This window comes from Erythrolamprus reginae, chromosome Z (assembly GCF_031021105.1).
Source record: "Erythrolamprus reginae isolate rEryReg1 chromosome Z, rEryReg1.hap1, whole genome shotgun sequence".
NCBI lineage: Eukaryota > Metazoa > Chordata > Lepidosauria > Squamata > Dipsadidae > Erythrolamprus > Erythrolamprus reginae.
The window spans coordinates 134091470-134110457 of NC_091963.1; the positions used below are offsets into that span (position 1 = coordinate 134091470).

An 18988-nucleotide genomic window follows, 5' to 3' on the forward strand; every position below is an offset into this window, starting at 1 on the left:
CACAAGGTTCAGCATAATAACAGATTAGGCAAGTAGCTCAATTTTCTTTAATTGCTATAAAAGTTCAGTTCTAGATAATGATTAAAACAAAGTGTTTAAGGGTAAAAACATGCTATTTAATTATTTCCTATTTTAAAAGTAATTAAAGCTCATACAAGGGTACTAGAGCAGGAAGGCCAATAAAAAAATATTAAGTATTCAATAAATACTGCATAAACTTACTAACCCTCATTTAATCCCTGCCTATCCTCCCCCCCCCCCAGTTGGGACAGCAGCTCATCACTGCCAACGGGATAAAATCAGGTACTCTCAGCATCCCTTCTTTCTGTCCACGACTTCAAACCATGTGATCTTGTTTTATTTGTTTGTTTGTATTTACATGCCACCCAATTCCTGAAGGACTCTGGGTGGGTCACAGTCAAATACAGATAACATAAAATCTCCTTTAAAAGGTTTAAAACATCTAAAACCAACGACCAAGCAGTTAAAACAGTTGAGGAAAATCATGCGTGTTGGATGATGTTGCCGGATCCTGATTGTGTACCATCTAATCAGCGACCCCAGGTCTGCTAGAAAAGCCAGGACTTTACGGGTTTTTGGAAGGTCAGTAGGGTGGGGACAATCTGGATCTCGGGATGTATCTGGTTCCAAAGAGCCGGAGCAGCCACCAAGAAGGCCTTCATCATTAAACCATCTTTCCATGCAGTCTCTATGTTTCCAGTGTCTTTTCCCCCACTTGGAACGGAATCCAAAAGGATATTTCTTCCAACAAAATATAACCATGACCTGGATGACTTGAGAATCTCCATCAACATCCCATGGTGATGCTTGGCTCGGACAGATTTTATGTAAACCAGTTGTGACTTTAGAGCAGGGTTTCTCAACCTTTAGCAACTTTAGCCGCCCCGAGTCTTCGGAGAGGGGCGGCATACAAATCGAATAAATAATAATAATAATAATAATAATAACTCTTAAAGATATGTGTTCTCCAATTCCTAGAATTCTCCAGCCTGCTGGCTTCTGAGAGTTAGAAGTCCACACATCTTAGAAGTTGCTAAGGTTGAGAAATGTTGTTTTAGACTGGAATAAAAATGTGAGCCTGGAGTGTGAAACAATCGCCGTTTTATTTCACAATTGAAGACAGCCGCTAAGATTATGCTTTTGATACTCAGAAAACAGCAGTTGAAATTTATCAAGAAATGAAGGGAAATTTCCTAACTTATTAATTTCTGCACGTGAAGCTGGTAAGCTTTTTAAAAATATATATATAGCTGGAGCTTATTGAACATTTGTTAGGGCCTCAAAAATACACATTTCACTGTATTGAACAGGGCATGAAACATGAAATTGTGGGGATCTGTTTTTAGTAGATCCTTGGAACAAACTTCCAGCAGACGTGGTAGATAAATCCACAGTAACTGAATTTAAACATGCCTGGGATAAACATATATCCATCCTAAGATAAAATACAGGAAATAGTATAAGGGCAGACTAGATGGACCATGAGGTCTTTTTCTGCTGTCAGACTTCTATGTTTCTAAATAAATCCACATTTTTAGCTTTCATGATTGTGAGTAGACCCAAAAGTTATGAAAAGTAGGAAAAGAAAGGACTTTTTCAGATTGTATGATTACCTGTACAAATTCCTGTTTTCCTGCACATAGGTCCTTGACTTATGACCACGACTGAGCCTAAAATTTATGTTACTGAGACATTTGTTAAGTGAATTTTTCCCCTTTTTATAAACTTTCTTGCCGCAGTTGTTAAATGAATCATTGCAGTGGTTAGTGAAGCTGTTGTTAAGTGAATCTGCATTCCCCATTGACATTGATGGTCAGAAGTTTGCAAAAGGTGATCACAAGACCTAGGGACATTACAACCGTCATAAATATGAGTCAGCTGCCAAGCATCTGAATTTTGATCATATGATCACAGAGATAGTGCATTGGTCATAAGTGAAAAATGGCCACAGGTCACTCTCTTCAGTGTCATTGTAAAGTCTGAACGGTCACTACTTGAACTGTTACAAGTCAAGGACTACTTGTATTGGTCTTTCCGTCAATAGAAGTAAACTGGATTCATACATCAGACTTGAGTCATAATGCTTAGATTAATCTAACCGCAATTAAATGCAGTTAACTAAAACCACTCCAAAACTGTAGTTTATTCAAAAAAGCATCATATCTAAATCTAGTACTTGCTTACTTTCCCAATTGTTTCCTAAACCTGCACTAAAGTGTAAAACCCAAAGATGTTTTTTCAAAAGGCAACTATTTTTCCTTGAAGGCATTTTACTTCTCAACCAAGATTGTTCAGCAGTAAGAACTGAAGAAGCTTCTAGGATGAGAAGTGAAACATCTTCAAGGAAAAACAAAGCCCAGTTACACTTTGAAAAAGCACCATTGGGGCAACCATGACCTGGATGACTGAGAATCTCCATAGATACAAAGTGTAAAACTTTGTATTTTATTTATGTATTGATATTATTTATATATAGTACTTTCACAAGAGAACTGTCGCAATAAAATGTGCAAATTAAATATATATATTTGTTCACATGGCCAAGATTCACATCATGAGCTAAGGAGGCAGGCAGAATTAATGTTTCTTAATCGAAAAAGACCAGGTCAAAATATTACCAGTCTTCTTCCAGCCATCTCATTGCATAATTATAGAAACAACACAATTCTGATGCAACTTCTCATTTAGGTTTATAATTCGCCATCTTCCTCTTTCAATTCAACCTGAAGAATCTTGATTTCGTTCCTTCCCATTGAGAAGGACAAGGAACATCAGGTGAAATGGCTGAAGGTGTTTCAAAATAAGGTCATCTTTGAAGCAGCTAGGCTAACTGAAAAGGGGATTTGGCTCTTTTAAGAAAGGCAGGAGGCCACTGTCAGGGGCAGGATCCATAATCAATTTCTGAATCTGAAAAAGAAAGGGGTTGGGGTGTGGGTGAAACAGTTGGAGAATCATCTGGAAGCTGTCGGATCTGCTTTCTTTCAAGCCAGCAGAAATTCATAAGATCCACGAACATGGATTCCCTCGGAACCCTGCCAGACGTTTTCACCAAGCTGTGATGCTCATTGTGACTGGAGGAATATTTTATTTATTTATTTATTTATTAGATTTTCACAACAATAGTAAAAGAACATACGGTAATAGTAAAACAAATCTAATATTAAAAGAAATATATAACCCTTCCCTGGTGCAGAACTAAAGGGATTGGATACTGTAGCCTAGAGGATAATTCTCTGCCTTACAAGGCAAAGGTTGCAGGTTCAAGTCCCAGTGAGGGTATGGCTAGCTGATGAGGCAAAAATAAGGCCGAAATAGATCTCTCCTAGTCTCCCTTAATTTTCAAATTCAGCAGAAAAACATGTGACACATACAGATAGAATTGTCGGCTATCAATAACATTAACTGCCTTGGAAATGGCCCTGGGTTGGCCCTTAATTTTCAAATTCAGCAAAAAAACATGTCACACACACACACACACACACACACACACACACACACACATATATAAAACCCCAATAGTTAAAAGAAACCATGCAACACCTACATACCAATCATAAAATATAGGAGCCTGAGGGAGGTGTCTCAGTTCCCCCATGCCTGGCGATATGGGTGGGTCTTGAGTAATTTGCGAAAGACAAGGAGGGTGGGGGCCGTTCATATCTCCGGGGGGAGTTGATTCCAGAGGGCCGGGGCCGCCACAGAGAAGGCTCTTCTCCTGGGGCCCGCCAGATGACATTGTTTAGTCGACAGGACCCGGAGAAGGCCAACTCTGTGGGACCTTATCGACCACTGGGATTCGTGCGGTAGAAGGCGGTTCCGGAGGTATTCTGGTCCAATGCCATGTAGGGCTTTAAAGGTCATTACCAACACTTTGAATTGTGACCGGAAATTGATTGGCAGCCAGTACAGGCCACAGAGTGTTGTAGAAATGTGGGCGAATATACTATTACATTTAGAATAAGTCTGATATGCTATCCAGTTTCTGGACAGTGGCCTAATAATTGCCTATTGAAAGATTAGTATAGCTCTTATTTTCTCAAAAAATGTGCTCTCAGGCAAAGTTTGGTTTAACTCTGCCAGACTACATTCCCTTGGGCGGAGACACAGAACTGGTTTGTTCACATTGATTGGCTTTAATCAGCTGGCCTCATTTGATCAACCAAATTGCCTTAGAATTAGATAGAGACCAGAGCCTAGAGTGGCACCACAACAGGCTTCTCTAGGAATTCTGGTAACTAGTTATAGCAGTATTTCCTAACCTTGGCCACTTGAAGATATTTGGACTTCAACTCCCAGAATTCCCCAGTTAGCATTTGCTGGCTGGGGAATTCTGGGAGTTGAAGTCCAAATGTCTTCAAGTGGGCCAAGGTTGGGAAACACTGGGTTATAGCATTCTCTTCTTCTATGCCAGAGAGCACATGAGGCACAATAGAATAAAGTACAGGAATGTTTATTTATTAATTTATTATTTATTTTATTTTATTATTTGGTCTTCTTCTATGCCTCCCTTCTCCGTATACTCAGGGCGGCTCACAACAAGAATCAATACAAAAATACAAACATATAAGAAATCTAAAATGTAGACTAAAACCCCTAGTTCTTGAAAAACATTCCTCCACATTCATCCCATCATATACACCCATATCATCGGCTGGAGCAAGGTATTAACACTCAACGGCCCCTGGCCTGCTGGCAAAAGTGAGTTTTTAAAACCTTCTGAAAGGCCAAGATGGTAGAACTGGTACAAATCTCCGGAGGCAGTTGATTCCAAAGAGCTGGGGCCACCACAGAGAAGGCTCTTCCCTTAGGCCCCGGTAGAGGGCATTGCCTGGCTGATGGGGCCTGGAGAAGACCAACTCTGTGGGACCTAACCAGCCTGGGAGATATGTTATGTCTTCCCATCACTTGATCATGATATTGCTGACCGTGACAAAGCAACTGTGGGTTCTGTAGTTTTATTATCCCGTCAAAAAGAGAAACAGGGCCAGCCTGCTTAATTCTGTAAAGGTGGCTGGGATCACTGATGAAATCCAAATTTTTTAACTACCAATTCGGTGGGTGTGGCTTGGTGGGCATGGCTTGGTGGGCGTGGCAGGGGAAGGATACTGCAAAATCTCCATTCCCACCCCACCCACCCCAATCATTAAGTGTTGTACCTCATGATTCTTGACAAATGTATACAGTGGTACCTCTACTTACGAACTTAATTCGTTCCGTGACCAGGTTCTTAAATAGAAAAGTTTGTAAGAAGCAATTCTTCCCATTGGAATTAATGTAAAAGCAAATAATGCATGCAATTGGGGAAACCACAGGGAGGGTGGAGGCCCTGTTTCCTCCCAGGAGATTCACAGGCTTCACAGAGGCTTCTCCCTGCCTCTTCCGGCCCTGCTTCCTCCCAGGAGATTCCTAGAGAGGCCCCACGGAGGCTTCTCCCTGCCTTTTCCGGTTACAGTTTTGGAGACTCGGGTTTGCAAGTAGAAAACTCAACCCAGACAAGACGGAGTGGCTGTGGGTCTTGCCTCCCAAGGACAATTCTATCTGTCCGTCCATTACCCTGGGGGGGGAATTATTGACCCCCTCAGAGAGGGTCCGCAACTTGGGCGTCCTCCTCGATCCACAGCTCACATTAGAAAAACACCTTTCAGCTGTGGCGAGGGGGGCGTTTGCCCAGGTTCGCCTGGTGCGCCAGTTGCGGCCCTATTTGGACCGGGAGTCATTGCTCACAGTCACTCATGCCCTCATCACCTCGAGGCTCGACTACTGTAACGCTCTCTACATGGGGCTACCTTTGAAAAGTGTTCGGAAACTTCAGACCGTGCAGAATGCAGCTGCGAGAGCAATTATGGGCTTCTCCAAGTATGCCCATATCACTCCAACACTCCGCAGTCTGCATTGGCTGCCGATCAGTTTCCGGTCACAATTCAAAGTGTTGGTTATGACCTATAAAGCCCTTCATGGCACCGGACCAGAATATCTTCGGGACCGCCTCCTGCCGCACGAATCCCAGCGACCGGTTAGGTCCCACAGAGTTGGCCTTCTCCGGGTCCCGTCGACTAAACAATGTCGTCTGGCGGGACCCAGGGGAAGAGCCTTCTCTGTGGGGGCCCCGACCCTCTGGAACCAGCTCCCCCCTGAGATTAGGATTGCCCCCACCCTCCCTGCCTTTCGTAAACTCCTTAAGACCCACCTTTGCCGTCAGGCATGGGGGAACTAAAACACCTCCCCCTTGCCCATGTTGTTTTGTTGATTGATTGACTGTGTGCCTGTTTTTTATATATACTGTTTTGTTTTTGTTTTTTTTATGAGATTATTAATTTCAATTGGAATCTGGATGGGTGGGCATTGGATTTGGTATTGTGTACTGTACTGTTTTTTTATTATTGTTGTGAGCCGCCCCGAGTTTGCGGAGAGGGGCGGCATATAAATCCAATAAACCTAAACCTAAACCTAAACCTAAAATGGTTCTTGAAAAGAGTAAAAAAATCCTGAACACTCGGTTCTTATCTAGAAAAGTTCGTAAGTAGAGGCATTCTTAGGTACCACTGTATTTTCTTTTATGTACGCTGAGAGCATATGCACCAAAGGCAAATTCCTCGTGTGTCCAATCACACTTGGCCAATAAAGAGTTCTATTCTATTCTCTGGGGCCAGCCAGAGGTGGTAGTTGCCGGTTCTCTAAACCAGCGTTTCCCAACCGGTGTGCCGCAGCACAGTAGTGTGCCGCGAGACATGGCCAGGTGTGCCGCGAAAAGCTCAAGCTGGGCGGAGTGTCATCCTGTGGATGGTCTTGGGCTTCACAGTCGCTTCCTGGTTCCCTCTCCTCCCACCGCCTGTGTCTCCCGCCGTCGCCTCCCACCAAGCCGTCGCCCGTTGCCGTGGGTTTCTCGATTGGGAGCTGCCACTTCCCTCCGTCCAGCTCAGCCACGCTGCCGTAGAAAGCACAGAGGTTATTGCCACCGCTTCTGCCTCCACTCAGGGAGCCACCGTGGTCACCGCGCCTTTTCCTCTCCCTCAGCTCAACCACGGTGGCTCCCTGAGTGGAGGCAGAGGTGGCGGCAATAACCTCTGCACTTTCTACGGCAGCGTGGCTGGGCTGCCTGGAAGGAAGCGGCAGCTCCGAGGAATGAGGCGCTGGCGGTAGACACAGGCGGAGGGAGGAGAGGGAACCAGGAAGCAACCGTAAAGCCAAAGACCAGCCACAGGACGACCTTCAGCCAGGGGCACCGGAACCGCGAGCAGCCATGGTGGGAGCAGCATGAGGTAGCAACGAGGCGCGAGGACAAGCAGGCAGCTTGGCGGAGGGGAAGCGCTGAGGGGCTCTCCTCCTTCCCCACCCCCGCGCTTCTCTCCCGCCCTGGCTTTCGCTTCGCCCCATGATTTCCCCGCAATTTCATCCAGGCCACCTCTTGCCTCCTTTTGAACTGCGGGGAAATCTGCGGGCGAAGCAAAAGCCAGGGCGGGAGAGAAGCGCGGGGGTGGGGAAGGAGGAGAGCCCCTCAGCGCTTCCCCTCCACCAAGCTGCCTGCTTGTCCTCGCGCCTCGTTGCTACCTCCTGCCTTTTTCCAGGGGCCTTTGGAAGGCACCCAGGGAAGGGGGGGGATTGGGGGTGGCTGCAGCGGCTTCTCGTCCTCCTCATCCGGCTGCTAATGCCTGCCCGGCCCCTCTTGCAGTCCCTTCACGGAGCGCTTTTGTCCCAGGCTGTCAGCGAAAGGGCTGCAGGACAGGCGGGGCAGGCGTTCTTCGCACAGCTGAGGCAGAATTTGGAATGTCGGGGGTGTGTGCGTGCGGGCTCCGCATCCCCCTGCCACCCGGAACATTTAAAAGAAGAAAAACCTTCGCCGGCCTCCGCAGAGAAGAAAGGAAGAGAGAGAAAGAGAGACAGAGCAAGAGAGACATAGCAAGAGAGGCAGAGAGAAAGAGAAAGAGAGAGAAAGAGAGCTAGCAAGAGAGAGAGAAAGAGAGACAGAGAAAGAGAGACAGAGAGAAAGAGAGAAAGAAAGAAAGAAAGAGAGAGAATGAAAGAGAGATAGCAAGAGAGGCAGAGAGAGCAAGGGAGAGAGAAAGACATATAGGGAGGGAAGGAGGGAGAGAGAAAGAGAGCAAAAAAGAGAGGAAGAAAGAAAGAGGGATGGAGAGAGAGAAAGAAAGGAAGGAAGGAAGGAAGAGAGAGAAAGAGTGAGGGAGAAATAGAGCGAAATGGAGGAAGATTTTTTTTTTGTCAAAACTTTTCTTTAGCCACCCCCCCACCCACCCCGTTCAGTGTTCCCCAGGATTTTGAAAATATGAATAATGTGCCGCGGCTCAAAAAAGGTTGGGAAACACTGCTCTAAACTACTCAAAATTTCCACTACCGCTTCTCCGGAACCTGTCAACCTGCTGGATTTTACCCCTCCTGATATGAGTGGGACTGCTTCACACTGAGCTTCACAAGGGGCCATTCATAGAGAGGCACTGTCAGGTGAATGAAGCCGGAAGCTTGGATGTGTGTAAAGAAATTTAGAGAATTACCTCTCTGAAATTTGGGTGGGCCGCATCCCGGACAAGCTGTAGGATAAGTCCCTCGCTGGTGGTAAGGAACGCTCCGCTCTGACGTAGTCTGGATAGAGCTACGATCCTGTCCACCTGGCTAAGAACGGGAGACGGAAGGACAAGGGCTCAATGAAAGACAGGAGTAAAACAGAAGGGCCAGTGTTGTGCTCCTCTCCCATCCGTCCCACTGATCACCTGCGAGAAGAGCAAGCATCCACCACGACGTGAACGTCCAGGCCTCGCTCCATGACATCCAAGGCAGTGCTCTGGATCAAAAAAAAAATATCAAAAGAAACTGCCTTCAGTTTCTACGAGAGAGCAATCATTCCTGTGGTGGCTCTCTTCAGAACTCTGCCACTCCCAGGGTTTTGCAACTCTGAGTTCTTCAACCATCTCCCACAGTTGCCCAGTCAGCTGGACCTCTGGGCTAAGAAATGCTGGGGTGTTTGGTACTAACCTTTTGTGGTGGAGGGGACTATGCTGGGTCTTCATTTCCACCATGAATACACATCCACTGGTGGTAAGCTGGCTCCCTGCTTCTGCTTTCATCCATAGGAGCAAATTAGCTTCGCGCCTGCGCGCTGCCTAACTTTCTTTCCCAAACCCCCAAAACTTAAACATTAGACCATTGTAGACCTCAACCCATTCCTAAAGGGGTGTGCGGAATGGAATGGAATAGAATAGGACTGGTGGTCCACAAGAAAGGTTTGGTGGTTTGCAGAAAAATTATTTGCATTTTTATACTGCATTAAATCAGGGGTCCCCAAACTTGGCAACTTTAAGACTTGTGAACATCAACTCCCAGAATTCCATTCTATATTCTATATTCTGTTCTTATTCTATTCTATTCTGTTGTACATACTCTTGATCAGTTGGAGGATGATGAAGATATTGAGGACTCAGATTCAGATAGTGTTTATGAAGTAGTGGGGGGCCCGGGATTACAGGTAGTAGAATAGGTGGGAGGCCAGCCACAGGATGGGGCTATGAGTTCAGGATCTAGTGAGGGAGAATCAGACGCACGCTGGGTTAACCCTAAATTCAGAAGGATTCAGAAACGTAGAGAGCAAAGGTCTGGAAGAAGATATTAAGGAGAGGAATGGGTTAAATATTGTAGTAAGGTATTTGGCAGGTCAGGGGGCTAGTGGAGAAGAAGGGTGGAGTTTCAACGTTGCTGAAAAGAAATATGGAGGGTTTTTTTCACCACACTAAAGTAAGCCAAAGTATTTTGTATTGTACTTAGTCAGTGCTGCTGTTTTTTATAGCTATGTAGTTAGGAAATAAATCTTGTCTAATTGAAGCAGGAAAGGGAATGTGAGAAATGCGGCTAGAAGAGAGATAACGGACCGATTGATATCTGGAATGTGTTGAAGTACAAGAGAGCAGAGAAATAAACGGAATTGCTTTGTTTATGAAATGATGCATTTCATGAGTTATTTGTAATTACTAAACTTCTACCAGAAACCAGAACACTATTCTATTCTTTTTTTGCCCCAGTTATTAAGTGATAAGTTAATGCAATTGATAAGTTAGCAATCCAGTTGTTAAGTGAATCTGGCTTTCCTATTGACTTTGCTTGTCAGAAGGTTACAAAAGGGAATTCTATGACCTTGGGACAAAGCAATGGTCATAAATACGAGCCAGTTGCCAAGCAACTGAATTTTGATCACATGACCATGGGGATGCTGCAACAGTCCTAAGTGTGAAAAATGGTCTTAAATCACCTTTTTCAGTGTCGTCATAACTTTGAACGGTCACTAAGTGAACTGTTGTCAGTTGAAGACTACATGAAGATTACATCAATTAAAGATTCAAAGATAGGAAGAAATGGATCTTTCCAATTGTCACTTAAATGTCAGTTTCAAACAATACTTGCAAGCACAGCTTAGTTAGCCATAGTGTGCTGAATAAATTATAGTGGCTAGATTCACACAACATGTGGAGTCAAAGCCAAAAAAGTAATATTACCTGGCTAAGGATGCTCAACACATTAGATCAAAATATGGCTTGTTTTAAATCAATGAAACCTATGCAAAGAAACAATCAGGCTCAAAGAAGCCTAAGGAACTAATAGTGCATCCTTAAGCTATGTATAATCTCTTGTGTTGGTTTCTCTACACTAGGTATTCCTTGACTTATGACTGCAATTGGGACTGGCATTTTCATCACCGAAGAAGCATTAAATGAGTTGTGTTCAATTTCACAACATTCTGTCATGGTCATTAAGCAAATCACTGCAATTATTAAGTGAATCTGGCTTCCCCCAATGACTTTGCTTGTCAAAAGCTGGCTGGGAAATTCAAAAATGACCCCGAGACCCTGGAACTGTCATAGGTACATGCTGTTTCCAAGCACCCAAATTTTGATCCTGTTTAACTGCAGAGGTTAAAAGTGCAAGGACCAGTTGCAAGTCACTTTTTTGCAGCACTGTTGTAAATTTGAACGGTCATTAAATGAATGGTTGTAAATTGAGGACTGCCTGGACATTGTATGAACCCAAATGGGATAGCTTATAACGGTGATGGTGAACCTATGGCACAGGTGCCACAGTTGGCAGAGCCATATCTGCTGGCACGTGAGCCGTTGCACTAGCTCAACTCCAGGGTTCATGTGTGTGCCAGCCATCTGATTTTTAGCTTACACAGAGGCTCTGGAAGGGCGTTTTTGGCTTCCAGAGAATCTCTGGGGGATGGAGGAGGGTGTTTTTATCCTTTCCTGCCTCCAGGGGAGCCTTTGGAGCCTAAGGAGGGTGAAAAATGAGCCTACTGGGCCCAACAGAAGTTGGGAAACAGGCAATTTCCAGCCTCCAGAGGGTCTCCGAGGGGGCAAGGGAAAGCTGCTTTCGCCCTCTCCAGGCATTGAATTATGGGTGTGGGCACTCACACATGTACGATAGCGTGCACGCACACTCTTTTGGGACCCAAGGAAAAATAGGTTCGCCATCACTGGCTTATAAGCATGGTTTACAGTTTACTCCTCTGGTGAATCTAGCAGCAATAATTAATTCAGTAAACTGTTCTATTATGTTCCCTTCATGGCACCAGACCAGATTATCTCAGGGACCACCTTCTGCTGCACGAATCCCAGCGACCAGTTAGGTCCCACAGAGTGGGTCTTCTCCGGGTCCCGTCAACCAAACAATGCCGCTTGGCGGGACCCAGGGGAAGAGCCTTCTCTGTGGCGGCCCCGGCCCTCTGGAACCACCTCCCCAAGAGATTAGAATTGCCCCCACCCTCCTTGCCTTTCGTAAGCTACTTAAAACCCACCTCTGCCGCCAGGCATGGGGGAATTGAGATACTCTTTCCCCCTAGGCCCTTACAATTTTATGCATGGTATGTCTGTATGTATGTTTGGGTTTTTAATTGTTTTTAGTATTGGATTATTATTCTATGCTGTCTTGTTATTGCTGTTAGCCGCCCCGAGTCATACAAATCCATTAAATAAATAAATAAATAAAACCCTACTGTCTTATTTGAACGATAATCCTGATCTCTATAGATCAGGGGTCCCCAAACTTGGCAACTTTAAGATTTGTGGTCTTCAACTCCCAGAATTCTGGGAGTTGAAATCCACAAGTCTTAAAAGTTGCCAAATTTGAAGACCTCTGCTATAGACCTATTTATTTGCCTGTTGAGCGTCTAACCCACTCTTTCCTCCAGGAATACAAGGTGATTTAATTAGGAATCTCTCTTCCTTTTAACCATACAATAGCCCCCTGACGGGGTCCAACTATTAAAACCACATTGCACTGTAAGCTTTGCCCTGGGGCAGTGTTTGCAGCATGAGGCTTTATCTGTTATTTCTGACAAAAGAAACAAGTTCCTGCAGATTCCTATAACCTTGTAAAGAATAATGGCTTAGCAAGACTAGTTCAAACCCTTGAGAGCTAAACGTACTTTAAACTCGAAACTCCCATGTTTACTTCAAGACCTTAAGCACCACCATATACATACTGCAGTTGGGTTCACTGTAGGCAGAATATGGACTACTTGCCACAGCCAACTTGCCATGGCCAACTCACTGTGATTAACTCACTACCGCCAACTTCTAACAAGACAATTTGTCAAGGTCAACTCACTATTGGACAAACTCACTGTGGGACAACTCAAGAATTCAGGTTTATTATTTAAAATATTTTTTTCCCATCATTAATATTTCATTTTGTCCCTCCTTGGGCTTCCTTCCTTCTTTCTTTCTAATTAATAAACAAACAAACAAATAAATAAACAAGCAAATAAATATTTTCTTCTTTTGCTACATTTATAATAGCTGCATCGCTAGTCTGTCCACCCTGGCATCAGTTCTTTTGCCCTGCCCGCAAAATCCAGGTTCTTAATCTCATACCATGATGCAAGCCTGTGTCTCGATCCCACAGAGAAGTACAGATTTCAAGTTGGGAACAGATGCCATCTCTTTCTCCACCTCTGGGATGAGCATGCTGAAGCATGTTTTGGCATATTTGGGCAATTCTTCAGCTCCCAGCTCCGGTACTGTTGGACCCAAACCTTTGGGGTATTGCTCAGTGACCACAGTGCAGATTTCAAGAGCTTTGGCAACCTGTGGGAAGACAGAAGAGAACCTTGGGGATGGGTGAAAACAAGCTGGACTCCCAGATGGTTTAGATCAGGGGTCCCCAAACTTGGCAACTTTGTGGAATTCAACTCCTAGAATTCTCCAGCTAGCATAATAGCATAGCCAAGTTTGAAGACCTCTGGTTTAGATGGAGAGCTGAGCTTTCCAGATGCTGATTTTGTGCTGACCCCTTGTGTCCATCTAAGGAATTGCACCAGACAGTCTTGCCTTAAGCCGCAGTGGTTCTAAGCCTTTCTAATGCTGCGATCCCTTCATTCAGTTCTTTGTGTTGTGGTGACCCCCAACCATAATTCTAGCGCCAATTCTTCCAACAGAGCTTTAAGCTGATTGGCAGGAAGGCCTGAGGGACATTCCCACTGTAAATGCCTGAATGGTCAGATTGTAAAAATATGTTCCAAGGCGCCAGAATAGAAGCTTTAGTCCCTAACACCATGGGAAATTTATCTTTTCCCATGGTCTTAGGTGACCCCTGTGGAACGGTCGTTCGACTCCCAAAGGGGTCCCGACCCCCAGGTTGAGAAGTTAAGGCCTTGACTTTCCTGAAGAAGACCCTCTGATCGAGGGAGCATCTCCAGAAGTACGTACTTGGGTAGTGGCAATTGGGAAGACTATTATTATTTTGAGGAATTTAGTGACATATTTTGATTTCTCTTTTGTAATAAGAAAAAAACTGGAGATTTAGAGCTTTTTCCTGAGCTAGCCTGCTTTTTTTAATTCTTGTTTTCTGGATCTTCACATAGCTTTAAATCTCAGGCTTTTGATTCCTATCCCAGAGTCATATGCCATCAGTCAAGGTCAGGTCTTGCAATCTCCTGAGCATAGCAGGGCCATAAAGTCATGGTGCCACGCGTTGATAAAAACCTGGGAGTCTTTGTTGTTTGTTGGCAGCTTCAGCATGGAACCAAGTACTAGGTACTATGGAAATTGGCCGCCACTCTTGGGATATCTCTGCTGTTATTATGAAGGAGCTCCTGACAGCTTGAAAGAAAATTTGGTAATATTTTCCTTGGTATAATAATAATAATAAATTTATTGTCATTGTCAAAAACAACAAATTGTCATTGGCAACGAAAGTCGTGTGACACCCAGAGACCAGTCCCACCATACATAAAATCAGAATAGGTAAATTTAAAAATAGAATAAAAAATAGAATAAACGTCCAATTTGCTTTCCATGTTGTGGTCTTACATCTGTTTGCTCAAGTTAATAGTAGAGCTTAAAATCCCTGTATTTAATGGAGTTTTCATTGTCTTCTGAATCCCAAAGAACTTGCTTAGATACCCGATCACTACCATGACATTTGGCAAAACAACATGTTATGAGCAGCAAAGGGCTATCAAAATTTTTGCTACCACACTGGGGGCGTGGCTTATGCATTTTCTTTCAACATCTTTCAGTGCAAATTGGGTGCTCTGGGGTGGAGCTCCATTTTCGCTACCCCACTGCAATTCTCTCCCATCCGGGCGGTAGCCCACCCCCGTTATCAGGCCTGGTTTCACCAACATTGACAACAAATGCTAAACATTCTTACAAACAGCTCCCAAGAGTCACTAAAATTTGGGCAGTATCTACCTCAAAATTATGGGCTAGGCCCAGTTCCTTGGAGGAACCTGCTGGGTAACATCCCTAACAGCTAAAACATGGACTCCTTGAATTCTGGGACCCATATTTAGAATCCTAGATATCTGTACTTGGGGTATTTAGATTCGATACCCAATCAAAACCATTTAGTGAAATGAATCATGTCTTCCTCTCTCTCTCTCTCTCTCTTTCTCTTGTCTCTTAGACTGTGCCAAATCTCTTTGTCCTTACCCTCCAGTGTTTACCTTCAGCATCCGAGCTGCCACTGATACAATCTGAGGAAAGTAGCTGATGTTGGGGCGGAATTTCTCCTGCATGTCACACAGGAACAAGATGCTTGATTTGGGAACCACTTTTCCAAGCCGTGCCAGGGACATTTCCAAGCTGAGACCAGATTGAGATATTAGAATACCCCCCTAAACTTCCTTTTTGCTATTTTACTAAATATATTTTGCTTGTTTTAAAGCCCTATTTTGGTAATCTCAACAAAGACTTTTTGTATATGTAAAGAGTTATGTACACAATGGGTTAGATCCAAACGTAGCTGTACAAAACCAACTGAACTCTGTTTTTTTAAATATTTATTCATACATTTTAAATGTGTATTCATTCACATATTCAAAGTGCTTGTGTCAAAGTATTGACATTTTGCCTTTAAAGCCCTGCATGGCTCTTTGAGGAACCATCTCATCCCAATGGCCCACCCCCTCTGCACTGATAAGAGGAGGCCTGCTGTGATCCCCATCAATCAAGGAATTTCAGCTGGCAGAGTCTAAGAGAAGGGCCTTCTCCGTTGTGGCTCCTGCCTTTTGGAATATATTAGTTCTTGAGGTGAGTTCAGCTCCCACCCTCCTGATTTTCTGCAAGGGCCTGATTGTGATTCCATTTCTATAATTTTAGATATAGTTATCTTTAAGGTTTTAATGCTTTTAATGCTGTGAGCCTCCCAAAGTTTCTTTGAAATGAAATGGGCAGAAAATATATCTAATTAAAAAAAATATATTCCTAGACTGCTCAACTCCAAAGTAATTTGTGGAGCTTCACAATTATTATTAGCTCACTTTAAGATAGTGTAGGATTAAGAGTGCCTTACCTGATCATCTGTGGTGAAATGTGTGTTTTGTTTTTTTTTACTATTGGTTCTGTGGACATGGCTTGGTTGGTGTGGTATGGCTTGTTGAGCATGACGGGGGAAGGGTACTGCAAAATCTCCACTCCTATCCCATTCTGGGGGCCAACCAGCCAAAGGTGATATTTGGCGGTTCTCCGAACTACTCAAAATTTCTGTTACCGGTTCTCCAGAACCTGTCAGAACCCGCTGGATTTCACCACTGCTGATGATTATAGATCATAAGCTGCCACACTGGTCCAATATGGGTTAGTAATTTTTTTTTAAAAAAAATCCTATTTAGGGAATAATTGGCCCATAGTCACTTATCAGCATCTGTGCTTAAAACTGGTTTTCTTCACTGATAGTTTAGCACCTGAACTGCTCTATCACACTGATTCTTATATATGTTTTCCATATTTTTGCTAGTGACTTTCATATTGATCCCATTGATACATAAAGGGAGTCAGACTGAACAAATACAATCAAACCTTTTTTTAAAAAAAATTATGTATCATCCCACATGCAATCCTACCATCGTCCTTAAGAATATTTTAACTTTTCCACAGGAACACACTGAATGCTATCTGACCTGAGATGGCCATCATCTGGCATTATACTGTCAATCATTAACTATTTTCTATCTGTGCAGTTGTTTTATATGATCTTCTGCCTTTTCCTGCGCAGTATAAATTGCTGCCTTTGCTTTGACACTAAAGTAATGATCCATTTCCAGCATTTTCTTATATTTACATTTATTTATTTATTTATTATTAGAGTTGGAAGGGACCTTTTGGGTCATCTAGTCCAACCCCCAAATATTACTGCATACAGTAGATGCCTGCTTGCTTTAGTGATCAGCTGGGATGACCTTCATACTTTAGGTGACCCTGCTGGGAATATATACCCCTAGCATACACCACCACCCCATATTTTCAGCTCATTCCTCCCAGGAATACTCCTTCTCCCTCCCCTCCTTCCAACATGAGGCGGAGCAGCAGGACTTGAGGGAAGGGGGCTGGGAGACATGATACCCAGGTTTAGAGATAGATCTCGAGGGAGAAAAATCTATCTTTGTGTCTGCTAAGTGATGACACCAAACTGATGGCACCTAATCATAAAAATAAAAAATAATATTCAAACTTGCTTATTTCTTCTTCTGGGAACTGAAAACCCGGCTAGCATTTCTTTAGCTGCAATACTTAAAATAGGATCTCCCTCTCTCTCTCTCTCTCTCACACACACACACACACAGAAATACACATACAAATCATGTGCTTAATAAGGCTGTCATAGCGGGGTGGGGACCCAAGAAACTGAACTGACACTCAGTTCAGACTTTAATATGCCACTCCACAGTTATCAATGCAAAGCGACTGCCCCGAAGGGCTTGAGCCTCCCAGTATCTCAGGTCGGTTAGATGCCACGTAACTGCTTTTATTTTGCTCAACCCTTTGCACATAAAGGTTTCACCCACGACTCCACGGAACACTCACCTTTTGTAATGCTCTCTAGGGCCACTGCGAACTGCTAGCCAATCAAAAGAGGATTCTCTCACACATACACCCTCCAGCCGCGCCTTCAAAGCTGCTATTGGCCGTCCAATGATCTAACCCTTGATGTACTTTCCCTTTAGCCAATGGCGTCGCTTCTTCGGGTTCCACGCGCAGCCGTATTGACACACCACGTTCTAAAAAAAATCCTCTCCTCTTATCAGGAAGTTAAGAAAAAAATGTAGTTTTTGAACTGGGCACTTAAAGGAATATGCAGTACAATGCACGCGCGGGCGCGTAGGTGTGTGGGATAGGCAGGCAGGCAGGCAGGCAGGCGATTGATTAATGATAATTAGATAGATTGATCAATCGACCAGTCATAGATGATCAATCAATAGATGATCAAAGATGGACGGACGGACGGACAGACAGACAGACAGATAGATAGATGATATAAGTGGGTGGGTAATACAAGGCTAGATACACAGTAGTTAATTTAAATGTTGTTGGTGTGCTGTCTTCAAGAAGTGTAGAACTATCGGTGGTGCCCTAGATTCTAGAAAGATATACAACACTTTGCTTGAATGTTGAAGTGGCACTCGTCTGGGACTAAGCTACATTGATCTTAGCTTCTCAGTAGAAATCCCATTCCCAGTGAATGTAGAGAGGTAGCCTTCAATATATTGATCATAACTGAGCTCAAAGTTTATGTTGTTAAGTGAGAAATTTGTTAAATGAGTTTTGTCCCATTTTATGACCTTTCTTGCCACATTTATTAAGTGACTCACTGCAGTTGTTAAATTAGTAACATGGTTGTTAAGTGAATCTGGCTTTCCCATGTTTGTCTGAAGGTCACAAAAAGGAATCATGTAAAGGGATCATTTATTTATTTTATTTATTCATTAGATTTGTATGTTATCATTGAAATGAAGTCCATCCATCTTGCTGCTGTTCAAACCATCTGGAGAAGATAGTTCTACCTCCCTCTAACCTCACTTTACCCTATGGTCCTGGAGAAGTTTCAGTTTAATCCTGGCTTTCCTTTTGGTCCAAATGAATTGACAATTTCTTGTTGAGGTCTGTAAAAAACGTTTTATCTAATTTAATTGGAGCTAACTGAAAGAGGAATATTCTTGGTAGAATATTGCTTTTATAGGAGAATATTGCTCTCCTATATCTCCTATACCTTTCTTCTATTCCTATATCTCTTCTTCTATTATTTCATTGATATGTTCTATTATTATATATTCTTTTCTATTATTTCTTAGATATATTTTACTATGAGTATCTCCTCTATAAACTGGTTGTCGGCTATAAATAAAATTAACTGCCTTGAAATGGTCCTGGGTTGGGCCTAGAGGCAAAAAGGAGCTGTGACGTTCCTTCAATATACCAGGGTGATCCGACATAAATATATATATATATGTGTGTGTGTGTGTGTGTGTGTGTGTGTAGATTGTTCTGAGTTCGGGTTTTGCCCCGTGTAATATATATATATATACCCACTAAAACCCTCATTGTGTATTGGACAAAATAAAGAAAATAAAGAAATAAATAATTGCTATTTTACCCATAAATGATAGCTGAAGATGAGACCATTTCTCTATATCTTTATCTACAACTTGTATTAGTTTTTGATAATTGTGCTACATTTTGCTGATATC

At 43.3% G+C, this 18988-nt stretch overlaps 1 protein-coding gene across 1 annotated transcript; it reads right to left on the reverse strand.

The window, feature by feature from the left end:
- Positions 1–1105: 1105 nt before the first annotated feature.
- On the reverse strand, positions 1106–17430 carry ISOC2 (isochorismatase domain containing 2). The gene is made up of 6 exons (XM_070726826.1): positions 17328–17430; positions 14969–15107; positions 12894–13106; positions 8745–8815; positions 8529–8646; positions 1106–2928 (listed from the first exon to the last, which is right to left on the reverse strand). Exons 2-6 carry the CDS (start codon positions 15098–15100, stop codon positions 2848–2850), a joined length of 615 nt encoding a protein of 204 aa, XP_070582927.1. The 5' UTR covers positions 15101–15107; positions 17328–17430; the 3' UTR covers positions 1106–2847.
- Between the last annotated feature and the right edge of the window lie 1558 nt (positions 17431–18988).

Bases quoted from the DNA above. Each gene is read 5' to 3' on its own strand.
- ISOC2 (XM_070726826.1), bottom strand. From the start codon at position 15,100: ATGTCCCTGGCACGGCTTGGAAAAGTGGTTCCCAAATCAAGCATCTTG. The intron at 13,107-14,968 runs GTAAACACTGGA...GTCTTCCCACAG, and splicing joins TGGCAGCTCGGATGCTGAAG to GTTGCCAAAGCTCTTGAAAT. The intron at 8,647-8,744 runs GTGATCAGTGGG...TCCCGTTCTTAG, and splicing joins GATGCTTGCTCTTCTCGCAG to CCAGGTGGACAGGATCGTAG.